Here is a 13319-nt window from a genome sequence, read left to right as displayed (position 1 = left end):
TCGGAAACGGAACTGGTTAAAGACTGCATGATAAAGTGGGCACAAAATATTCAGGAACCAATTTCGTTGGACACCTGGGAGATAATTTGGGTCAGAAATGTTAAATTTACTCAGGCTCAAAATTTAAGAGAAAATTTTTATAAAATGTTTTATAGATGGCATCTGGAAGTTGCCAAGAAGTTGTCCAACATGTATCCTAATTTACAGTCTAAATGTTGGAGGTGTGGTAGTTTAGAAGCTACCTATTTTCACATGTGGTGGACTTGTAGAAATATAAAAGCTTTTTGGATTAAAATTTGGTGGAACATTCAAAAGATTTTTAAGAGAAAGATAAAGTTTTCTCCGCAATTGTTTCTATTGGGTATTGTTGTAGATTGTGATGTTAAAGAAACTAACTTGATGTTGAACATGATAACAGCAGCACGGTTACTGGTGGGACAATATTGGAAGAAGGATAGTTTGCCCACTATAGAAGAATGGGTGTTTAAAGTTTCGAATCTTGCAGAAATGTCTAAGATTTCTGCTTATTTGAAAGATCATTCACAGGAAAGATATATTTCAGTTTGGAGGAGATGGATAAATTATATTCAGAACAAATATGGCACTAAAAAGTTCCATTTAGCTTATGAGTAGATTTTAGTGGGATATTGTTATTGGCACGTTGTTTGTAGTTATATTAAAGGGGAGTTAAAGCACATTATGAATTTGGTTAATTGTATATTATGCATAATTTTTATTTAGAATATGATTATTGTAACTATAATCCTGTATTTAGCTCTGGGAAGTGGGGGGGAAGTGGGCGGGTTTGGGGTGGGAGGGATTTGGGGATGTATTGTAAAATTTTGTTTTTGTAAAACTCTAATAAAAAAAAATGTGGATTATAAAATCTTTACTTCAATAATGGCGGAGATTGAAAAAATATTTGGTTGAATTTATACATTCGGATCAAAACAGCTTTTTACCAAAGAGACAAATTAAAAACAACTTAAGAATGATAATAGATATACTGGAATACTATGAATTACATCCAGGGAAACAAATGGCATTAGTATTTTTAGATGCTCAAAAGGCATTTGATAATCTTTCATGGCAGTTTTTAATTTATCAACTACAAGCAATGGATTTTGGACAGAATTTCATAAATATGGTAAAAACAATATATAGTAAACTGCAAAAGTGATTGAGAACGGAGATTGTACTGAAAGGTTTGAAATAAGGAAAGGAACAAGGCAAGGATGTCCTCTGTCCCCTCTGCTATTCATTTTTACTTTGGAAGTTTTAAATCGAAATATAAGACAAGATATAGAAATTAGAGGTTTGGAGTTAAAAGGTGAAACATATAAATTACAAGCATTTGCTGATGATTTGGTATTCATTTTGGAAGATCCCTTGAAGATGATTCCAAAATTGTGGAAGAAATTGGAACAATATGGTGAAGTAGCGGGATTAAAAATTAATAAGGAAAAAACTAAAATAATAGTGAAAAATGTTACGGATAAGCAAAAAAATCGAATATCAGAGGTGACAGAAGTACAGATAGTGAAAAAGGTAAAATATCTGGGTATATATTTATCAGCTAAATGCTCAACATTAAAAGAAGACAACTATATAAGACTATTGAAACAAATAAAGTTAGACCTGGAAAAATGGAAGAATTTAAAATTGTCTTTACAAGGAAGGATAGCTACAATTAAAATGAATATATTGCCTAAGATTTTATTCTTATTTCAGACAATCCCGATAAAACTTGGGGGACTTTTTTTTAAAGAGTTGGACTCCTTAGTTTTGAAGTTTATATGGCAGGGGAAAAAAGCTAGAATAAAAAAGAAAACTTTGCAAGATACTAAAGAAAATGGGGTTTTTGGTTTACCTGAGTGGACTTTGTATTATTAAGCATCTGTACTGACGTGGGTGAAAGAATGGATAATGCTTAGGAATAAAAGGTTGTTATGCTTGGAGGGACATGATTTACAGTTGGGATGGCACGCGTTTCTATGGTATGGGAAAAACAAAATTCATAGATATTTTCAAAACCACTATATTAGAAATGCTTTGATAACAGTATGGGAAAAAATCAAAATGAAAATATATGTAAAAATTCCAAGGTGGCTATCAACAATTGAAGCTTTTTCACTTGTAAACTTGTTAGATTTTGAAAAAACGTGGACATATAAAGATATTTTAAATATTGATGGGACATTAAAATCGAAGCAAGAACTGGAAAATCAGGGTATCAACATGTCATGGTGGGTACGTTTACAAATACAAAATAGATATGAAAAAGACATGAAAATGTATGGATTTTATAAAGAACAAAATGTCTTTGATAAGATATTATTAACTGCTGATGAGAAACTAATTAAAAATTTGTATAATTTGTTGTTAACTTTAGAGATGGAAAGTGAACAAATTAAAGGGACAATGACAAGATGGGCGGAGAACTTTGGTTATAATATAGAGTTAGAAGAATGGCAAAAATTATGGGAGAGAAATTACAAATTGACAATGTCAATTGCATATAAAGACAATCTGTATAAAATGGTATATAGATGGCATTTACCTCCAGCCAGATTAGCAAAAATGTTTAAAAATGTATCAGGCAAATGTTGGAAATGTAAACATAATATAGGTACATATTATCATATTTGGTGGACTTGTGATAAAGTAAAAGCTTATTGGAGAAAAATACATGCTTGGCTAGAAAATATATTAGGAGAACATGTAGCATTTAATCCCAAATTATTTTTATTAGGTATATTACCAGAAAAGACTAATAAACAAAATACATACTTGGTTCTACATATCATAACTGCAGCAAGAATAAGCTATGCACAATGCTGGAAAAATGAACAAGTACCATCAGAAGAAGAGCTAATAAAGAAGATACTGGAATGCGCAGAGATGGACAGACTAACTATGAGACTAAAAAACAAAGAAGAAACAGAATATTATGAAAGCTGGAATTTATTTTATAAATGGTTGGAAAAGAGAACCAAAGAGTGAAATTTGTATACGTATTAATGGATTACGAACTCAGTTCGCACGTTGTTTGGAAAATTAACATATGTATGTAAAGAATAAAAAATAAAATTAAAAAAAAAAACCAAAGTTCTTCTCTTACAGAAGAAGCAAAAATGTGGCCTTCAATTTTTTTTACAACAGTCTCTAAACTGAAACATTTAGCAGTTGAAATGTTAAGTAAAAAAATCTAGTTAAAGTTGCTCTCTGTGTTTAAGCACCTGGGTTCTTATCTGTTCTCTTTGTAACAAACAAAAATATACTGCACACCTTCTTTGCCTAAATAATGGATGCAAAACAAAGCACTCTGAACATTTTCTCCACATTCCCTAAAAGGAGCTGTACTTCAAGAAAAAAAAGAGAGACTACAGCTTATTCATAACACTTTATTTCTATGCTCTTCACAAATCCTTCCAATTCAGTTCCGCAGTAATCACAAAGGAGACAAAATGCTATAGTAATTATAAGGATGCTTAAGTGTTGTGTTAAAAATGCAAATGCAACTGAAAGTATATCTTGCCACATATGGTTTATTTCCTAAATAATAAGAATCTTAGATGTGCAAACATATCCTAATCTTAGGAAAATCATCTAAAAAGATGTTTAGCTTACATGCATACTTGTCAAGAGTCATTCAATCAAAACTGCTTTTCTTACTTCAAAATGTACTCAGAGCTGAGTCTTGCATTTTTCTATCCAACTTTCAGACATTACATTAACTTGCCCAGTTTTTGTTTTAAAGTAAAGCCAATACTTTAGAACTGAGGTTTGAATCTAGGCTTATGTACCTAGGGCTATGGATTATGTTCATACCTCTCTGCAAGTTCCATTTTTTGGGGGTGGGGAGGTGATATCTATTAAAAAGGTACAGCACTGTACATGAGAAATGATGTCTGGACAAACTGAAGAGACAAACGTCAAGAAAGACAAAGTCATCTCCTCTTAAGAATTCTTATGTTAGTAAGGGTGAGGCTAGAAATGTTGTCTTGTGTCTTTTCTGTACAACCTGGGAGAGATAGAGGTCTGTAAGCCATGCATTTCCCCAACAATGCCAATAAAGCTTTACCTTCCCACTCTGTTGGAATGGCTCCAGATTCATACTGGTATTCTTTTAGATTCACAGCTTTCACAATTCTTCTCTCTTTAATATTCTGACCTGTTTCAAGGGGGAGAAATTGTGGATTATTAAGAATGAGTCCATATATTATCTTCAGTGTTGTAACTGATATAGAAATACTTTTATAGTATTTTTCCAGTAACTTGAGAATCGTAGCATGAAATAGTATATACCATGTTTCCCTGAAAGTAAGGCCTACCCCAAAAATAAGTCCTAGCTTGATTTTAGGGGTGGACCTAATATAAGCCCTACCCCAAAAATAAGCCCTAGTTTGGGGGCAAGGCACACACCTAAAAATCAAGCTAGGGGAGGGGTGGGGGTGTGGAGCTGCCCCACACATCCTGCACCCAGTTATCTTGCAGCCAGGCCTCTCCTCACAGGCCCACTTCTTCTGCAGCATCTTCTGTAGCTCGGCTTGCACTTGTCAGTCACAGGCCTTTCCAGAAGGCCACTGCAGTCAAGAACCGAACTATGGATTCAATCCATAGCTCAGTTCTCAGCTGAAGTGGCCTTCTGGAAATGCCTGACTGCAAAATGCAAGCTGGAGTTCCATTCCCAGGTGCAGAATGAAGCTGCTCCTTCGGCCGCAAAAGTAGGCTGGCTGGGCAAGGCTGTTGGTGCCAGAAGTGAATATAAAATACACCCCTATAAAAAAATAAGACCTGGTGCCTTTTTTGGAGGCCAAAAAAAATAAAACCCAGTCTTATTTTCAGGGGAAAATGGCATATACCTATACATTGTATATACACTGTACATAGTTTAATGGTATCTTGGTACTCAACTGCTTTGAAACTCATCAAATTTGGTGTTCAATGCATTTTTACACAAAAATTTTGTCCCAGTACTCATTGTTTGTTTGGTAGTCAACGTAGAAGTTAGAACTTGTCAGTGTTGGTTGCCTTGTGACTCACATTATTATTATTATTCGTTATGGGAAAAATATGTTTGATTTTCATTATTTATTGTACCCATTACGCCTCCTGGAAGCAATTAATACCTTGAGTACCAAAGGACCACTGTATAGTGAAATGTGGATCCGCTTCTATGACAAATATAATGAGGGTGGCTGCTAGACTGTCTTCCTTCTTTATAGAATAGGCAATCTATTCTCTCCCCAGATCAGTATAAAACAAGCAATTTTGATAATGGGGAATTATGGGTGGGAATAAAAATGGGTGTGTAAAACTACCTCTGTAAGTGCAGAGTACAAATTATCTTATCCTTAATCTGGAAAATCAGGCCCAAATTAAATCATCTTGAGGTAATTAGAAGCTGCAAATAGTTGGTCTCCATGATGCTCATATTTCTTTAAAACTAGTATTTATTTGTTGATTGATTGATTGGGAACATCAACATCAACAAAAACAGTAAAGAAGATTACAGGGGAAGAAAACTATAGAGGCAAAGGCATTGTAGCCAGCTGGTACTGTTTGAAAAGAGCATTAAAGATATGGCAATAATACAATGATTAAACTAGACATATAAAGAATAGGCATCTCACAACAGAGATGAAGAGAAAGAATACTGATTGGAAATGGAAAGAAGGGCTAATGACTAAGGAAACTCTACAAAGTAGTAGCTGACAAATATAAGGATGAAGTCAGAAAGCAATGATAGGGTAAACCAGATTCACTTAACAACCATGTTATTAACTGCAGTGATTCACTTAACAACTGTGGCAACAAAGATTGTAAAATGGGGCAAAATTCAGTTAACAAATATCTCAGTGTGCAAAAGAAATATTGGGCTCAATTGTAGTCATAAGCCAAGGACCACCTGTAACTTCTTGTTATGTATAAATATACATGTACTTTTGATAAAGAATGAAATCTAATTCCTACATCCTAAAATGTCTTGAGATACATAGTTTTTGGAAAGATTGAAATTAAGGAAGTTGTTTTCTCTTAAGTACAGCAACTACAATATTATAACCATACTAATGCCTAACAAAACATTTGCAAACATTTTCCTTTTCCTCTATAGAAACCAGTTTGTGAATGTTCCACTTAATATTTCAAAGCATGAATAAATCTGTACAATTTGTTTTAATTCACTAATTGCTTTATTAGTATTTGAACATCAAAGTAACCTCCTTTTGTTTACAGGTTTTAAATAAGCTTCCCACTCTGCTTCCCTGAAAACCAATTTCAGAGCTGAAAGGGAAAGAAAAGGCAGATGATGGGGGGGCACCATGGGAGTGGGGGTGGGAGAGAGAAAGGATTCCTATGAAGATGGCCTACGTTAGTGTGAGTATAACATTCATCTTCAAACACAGGACATTATTATAAAATAAGATTATCTGTATGACAAATTCTCTATAATTACCTGCAAATGCTTCCTTTTTTTTCTAAGATGAGAATGGTTCTGATTTGTGGCTGCATTTAGCATATCCTGCAGATGACTAAACATATATTTAGATATCAGCTTTAGATAGTTTTAGTTCAAATCAATGGGGCTGGGGAGGAAAGAAATAATTCCCTTCTGGCTGCCTATATTTTTCGTTTAATCCTGGTCAGTGTAAGACCTTATTACAAGTAATTTGTCATTATAACTCTGAAGAAAAATGCTAGCCTCACATTTTTTGTCATTCCCCCCCCCCAACACTTCCCTTCAGGCTGCTTCTGTTGATGGGCTTTATGGAAATATAAATTCAATCAGCAGCTGCAAATTTCATGAGACGTCCATCTTCATGCTGAATTTGTAACTGGGTGTCAAAACAATCTGTGAATTCCTCCCTGATGAAACACACATTGAATTGTAAATTTCTGCAATTTTCTCATGTTTGAATTTAAAGGGCACTAAAATAGAAGTAGCTCATAGAAAGCATCTATCAGTTTAAGACAGGTAATTTCTTTCATTACTTCTTCATAGCTTTCAAGGAGTTAAATCATAAGAACCAGTGAACGTGACAAAATTGAACTATATAGTATTTTTAATATATGCAGAAATAAAAGATTAAAAAGCTTTCAAATAAGCTTTTTAAGCTATTTTAGTTTCATTTTACACAATCCTGCAACAATAAAAATTGAAAAATTAAAAGATTCAGTAATGCCAACATAATCCAATATTTGGGTTTTTTAAAATTCTGGTAAAGATAATAATAGCAGCTATCTCTATCCCCTTATAAAGTTTACTCAATTAAATATTGGTAGAAAACAAAATAATACATAATACTTTAAATTGCTAAAAGAAAAGGACAATTGGCTCAAAGTTGTAATTTTCATACAGTTTTCTATTCAAGTTGCATTTTCTTACACTAGCTTATAAAATGTGCTGATATCAGCTTAACTTGGCTGTTCTGCTTTGGACTTATTCCAGTTTAGCAGTGTCCTTCCAAAACTTATTTTCTGAGCTAAGCACCATATTCTAGATGAGGTATGGCCAACCAGGGTTCAGGAGAAGGGCCTTTTCTGCAGTGGCTCCCACTTTCAGGAACATCGTGCTCCTTGAGGTCAGGTACACCCCCACATTCTTGGCCTTCCATAAGAGCCTCAAACCCATTTGGAGAGTGTTTATTGGGTTGGGAAGAAGATCCCATTCCACCCTGCAGTATTCTGCTTTTTTAAGTTAAGCTTTTAATTTAATAGATAAAGTTTTAATGTTTTGTACCTTTGTTTTTATGTTTATATGCTGCCCAGAGTGGCTTGACAGTGAGATGGGTAGCATATAATTTTAATAAACTAATTAAATAAAAAGTCCATCAGATGATCAGTATAGTCAGTTAATTGTATTAAATAAAACAAAGATAGTTTCAGAAAATGGTGTACTTTATTAAATCAGAACAAAAAGCATAAAAATTCAAACTAGATTAGATCTCTTTCTGTCTGTCTGTCTGTCTGTCTGTCTCTCTCTCTCTCTCTCTGTGTGTGTGTGTGTGTGTGTGTGTGTGTGAGAGAGAGAGAGAGAGAGAGAGAGAGAGAGAGAGAGAGAGAGAGAGAGAGAGAGAGAGAGAGAAGAGAGGGGTGGGGGGAGGTATAAAGGTTTCCCTGTACAGTCGTGTTCAACTTAAGGGTTTGGTCCTCATCTCTGTTTTTTGGCTTCATTCATCATATATTCATTCATTTTAAATGCGTTTAAGGATACTATTTGTGCACATACTGTAAATGCTCACTTGCAAAATAGAAATGGATAAATCATAATGCAAAAAATAAAATAAGATCACAGGGAGGAACTTGACAGTTCATTATTTCTTTCCCAACTCAAATCAATACTGACACTTTGCTCACACTAAGCACACAGCTTTTTTCTCTTCTTGAAACTGATGCCAGTCTGGTCTTATTTTATATATATATGTATCCAAGCTACCACTAACACATTTTAATTTTGTTTTATGTCACTTTAATTAAAAAAACTATTTACTTATATTGTATAAAAATCATAATTCAAACTAATTTCCGTATACTGTGAGTAGATAGTATAAGAGTTTATACTCAATTTATATAGAGAGTATAAGTTTATGCTCTGACATACTGAGTTTATATTTAGGCATGCAGCTTTGTCACTTTCATTGGGCTCCTCTGGCCAAATTCAGGGTAAATGAAATGCTCTTTTTTCCTGCTTGTTCAGCAACATTTTTCATTTTGATGGCATCACCTAGTCCAGGCATGTCAAACGTATTGCAACTTTTTCCCATTGCCAGCAATGGGGTGGACACGGTTTTAGTATGATGCATCCGGCCCACGGACGGGCAGTTTGACATGCCTGACCTAGTCTAATATATCTTTAATTGTGAAAAAAGATACATAGCCAGAAAGAAATAAAAAACAGAATCATGTCACTTAAATAAATAAATAGACCTTTATTGTCAAAGTACATGTGTACATTGAGATTAGCTGAGCCTCCCCCCATGCTCTCTCCCCCCAACACACAGCGACAACAAACCCTCCATCCTACCACACCATGTGAACCAACTACACCACACACCGGCCTCCCAAGTCAATTCTGCATAAGATTATGTCCCATTTAAAAGCCTAACAGCCCAAGGATAAAAGCTATTTTTCAGCCTGTTGGTACGGCTGGCTATATTCCTATATCTCCTACCGGATGGTAGGACAGTAAAGAGATACCGTCCAGGGTGTGATTCATCCCTGAGAATCTTCCTCACTCTTCCAAGGCAACGAGCCCTGGCGATGTCATCCAGTGGTGTCAGGGGACAGCCCACAATGTCTTGTGCTGTGCTCACTACCCTCTGTAATACTTTCCTATCCGCGGCTGTCAGACCAGCATACCAAACCACAATACCATACGAGAGGACGCTCTCTATAGTAGACCGGTAAAAGAGGGTCATTAGACATTGTTCTACCCTGTTCTTCCACAAGACCCTGAGGAAGTGGAGTGTGAGAGGTGCCACATTGGTCAGGGATGGTCCGAAGGGGGTGCAGGTGGGAAGAGGTGCTGGAAAGTGTACAAAAGATGCTATGCAAGACACAGAAGGCACATGGGTAGTGTGGCTTGCTACATAGATCAAGGAATGTGCACAGGGGCTGGCAAGGGTCTGGGAGTGTCCATGGAGGTGCACATGAAGAAGAAAAACAACCTAGAACTAAGAAGAAATTTTCCAAGTTAGAACAATTAATCAGTGGAACTTGCCTTCAGAAGTTGTGAATGTTCTAACACTGGAAGTTTTTAAGAAGAGACTGGACAGCCATTTGTCTAAAATGGTATAGAGTTTCCTGCCTGAGCAGGGGGTTGGACTAGAAAACCTCCAAGGTCCCTTTCAACTCTGTTATTCTATTCTACTCTAACATGAAAGGCTATAAGAAAAGTGCTAAAGTGAAAAAATGATATTTTAAGCAATATAAAGGATTTTTATTCCCTAATAATATGAATTACATTCCCAAGTTCTTTTCCCAAAAATACATGAAGAAGGTGAGAGAAACAGTCAAACTGTTATCCCAAAGATGCTTTTTCATGAGGCAACTGGACTTCCTTGTTTTTCTTTGAAGACGTTTTGCTTCTTATTCAAGAAGCTTCTTCAGCTTTGACTGGATGGTCTGACAAGCGGTCCATTTTCCAAGCTTCAATCATTTCCCTGGCTATTTTTGTACCTGCACGGCCAACAATCTTAGTACCTGAGAAATTGAATGTATGTCCTTGTTCATTGCAATGTGAGGTTACTAAAAAGTTTGGGTCTCCTCGTCTGACCGCTTGCTGGTGGTCTGGTGGTTAGCTTCCTCCCCGTCTGTCCTACATAGTCACAGGGCAATCCATGAAGGGAACTGATAGGTATGTAGATAACATCTATGTTGTCCATAAGAGTAAACAATGAGTTGATGGCACATAATCATCATTAATATCATTAAGTGATATTATCATGAAACTGGGCAAAGCCCTCTGTGGCCATTAGAAGACTAAATAACAGGAATTAATAATATGTGAACACTGGCCAAACCAATTGATCTTCATAACATCTTACATTACAAATTTGTGGTTATTTTATCATGACAAAAATATTACCATTGTTAGTAAACATGAATAATTATTATAGATCTGATGAAACTATCAAATTTTCTTCATATTTCAGAGGCATAAACCTGCCAGCAAAGAAATTTTATGAAGGCATGGTTATACTTAGTAGCTATTAGCATAGAATTGTCCAAAGAGAAAGCAATATAAGGACACAGCAATTCAAATTAAGTTTTATTTAAGATTTTAAAAAATGGGAGAATAAAGACATATGACTCCAACATGAAATTAAATAAGTTATTTAAAAACTGGCTGAAATTTTTCGATCACAAGTTTTTAATGTTCCTGCCTGAATTTCTAAAGGCTTGGAATCCCTGTAATGTCACATTTTGGATGGCTGGACACAGACACACACTATATAAACCAAAATTAAGGACAATGAGTTGTCTTATAGCAGCTCACAAATTAAGAACAATGATGCTGAGATAAAAATATTAAAAAATGAATTACAATTCAGCTAAACTGTCAGCTTTGTTTTGATCCATGAATAAGTTATCAACATTTGTTAGACATCAAAATTAACAGTATATCAAAATGACTGGCAGCAGTTTATATTCTAAGAGCTATGTTTAAGATTCCCTGTGCATTCTTATGAGTGATGTGAAAGAGTTTTTGTTCCCAACTTTGAATTTTAAGCTTCCATGACAACTCTTTTTTTAAAATGAAAGACATCAAAATGAAGAACAGAGGGTTTTTTTATAAGGAGGTAAATGTTCCTTTGTTCCTACTCAAAAAAACATAATGAAATTTCTATTTTTAAAAAGTTCTTTAGATATAAGATGCCACATGTCCATAAAAATTGATCTGTAAATGAATAAGAGTATAGTATTAATATACTGTGCATTTTTGGATTTTCACTGTTTTTATTAACATCCTTCTAAATTAGTAAGAAAAAGAGTTTGATTCTCCAACTGAAATAAGTTTTTCAATTTTTTTAAAAAATGAAATAAGGATCCAGAACATTTACAGGTTGCCTCTTATTTGATGAGATGTTCACACTATTTTGATTTACAAGGCAGTTTCAAGATTAAGAGTCTACCTTGCCTAGAATAACATTAGCATGCAATAAGTAAAACTGGGAATTGATTGTGCTTGAGACATACTGCCCCATATATACCCAAACTGTCTAGTACAGCCTTTACCATTAGCAGGGTAGCATTTGGTATGGATACAATAAACTCTTGTAACTTAGTCAACACTTTCTTTGTTTTACTAACAAGGATTATGTAAAAACCTTGATTGATCAAAGCTATTGATGGTGACAACAATGGTATATAGCAAACTGTGACCTGGAATCTAAGAAGAGCAAATATAATGACATAACATGTTGTAAAAGGTAAAGGTAAAGGTTCCCCCGCACATGCGTGCTAGTCGTTTCCGACTCTAGGGGCCGGTGCTCATCTCCGTTTCAAAGCCGAAGAGCCAGCGCTTGTCCGAGGACGTCTCCGTGGTCATGTGGCCGGCATGACTAGACGCCAAAGGCGCACGGAACGCTGTTACCTTCCCACCGTAGTGGTCCCTATTTTTCTACTTGCATTTTTACGTGCTTTCAAACTGTTAGTTTGGCAGAAGCTGGGATGAGTAACAGGCGCTCACTCTGCTACGCGGCACTCGGGATTTGACCCACCAAACTGCCGACCTTCTGGTCAACAAGCTCAGCGTCCTAACCCACTGAGCCACCGCGTCCCTAATGTTGTATAACAGTGTAATTAAGAAAAGGGGAGGGATATAACAGAACTCAATGAATTATGTCCATTAATCATAAATTATAAAATTAAATGTCAAAAATAATGAATTAGTGTCACCAATATTGTTTCGAGTATACTTATGACTACAATTGAGCCCAACATTTTTGTTGCTAAGCGAGACAGTTACGTGAGTTTTGCCCCATTTTACAGCCTTTTTTGCCACAGTTGTTAAGTGAATCACTGCGGTTAAGTTGATAACACGGTTGGGAGGTGAATCTAGCTTCCCTACTGACTTTACTTGTCCGAAAAGTGTGCTCATATGACCCTGGGACACTGTAACTGTCATAAATATGAGTCAATTGCCAAGCAGCTGAATTTTGATCACGTGACTTTGGGGATGCTACAATGGTTGTAAGTGTGAAAAATGATCATAAGTCACTTTTTTCAGTACTGTTGTAACTTGAATGATCACTATATGAACTGCTGTAAGTAGAGTCCTTACAATTGTATATCACTGAGAGTTGGGTTGCTTAGAATTTTTTTAAAAAAATTAACATCATCATCAGAATATCTGCAAGAAATAAAAGAATTGGAAGGGCCACAAAATAGATCAAGTAATAGAAAATGAAGAAGCTAAAGTGCTCTGGGATTTTAGAATTCGAACAGAAAAGCACCTGTCGCATGACATCCTAGATTTAACAAGTGTTGATAAGAAAGACAAAAAAGCTGGATAGTGGATATTGCAGTACATGGAAATAGCAAAACAGGAAGGAACTGGAAAAAAATAACAAAACACAAAGTCCAGCAGATAGAAGTTCAACAACTGTGACGAGAGAAAGCAAAATTAACAGCAATAATAATAGGGATAAAAATGCCAATCCAGTCTAAAAAAATCTGACTAACTGTACAATAATAAACACAAATGGTGACAATAGAAATACCGAAGATGAGTTTTAAGTTAAAAATGTGCAATGTTCTGAATGAATATTATTCAAGGAAATGTTTTTCCCCCAATTTATTGACAAGAACAG

General features: G+C 35.3%; 1 protein-coding gene across 1 annotated transcript in view; it reads right to left on the bottom strand.

Annotated features, from left to right (window-relative positions):
* The window catches only part of NDUFAF2 (NADH:ubiquinone oxidoreductase complex assembly factor 2), a 39849-nt gene that overhangs the window by 22412 nt on the left and 4118 nt on the right, over nucleotides 1-13319 (bottom strand). The window contains exon 2 of the mRNA XM_081318219.1: nucleotides 4085-4174. Coding sequence (XP_081174345.1) covers nucleotides 4085-4174 — 90 coding nt within the window. The remainder of the gene's footprint in view (nucleotides 1-4084; nucleotides 4175-13319) is intronic.

Source organism: Vipera berus (assembly GCF_964194415.1).
Source record: "Vipera berus genome assembly, chromosome: 2".
NCBI lineage: Eukaryota > Metazoa > Chordata > Lepidosauria > Squamata > Viperidae > Vipera > Vipera berus.
This window is presented reverse-complemented; position numbering and strand designations above follow the sequence as displayed.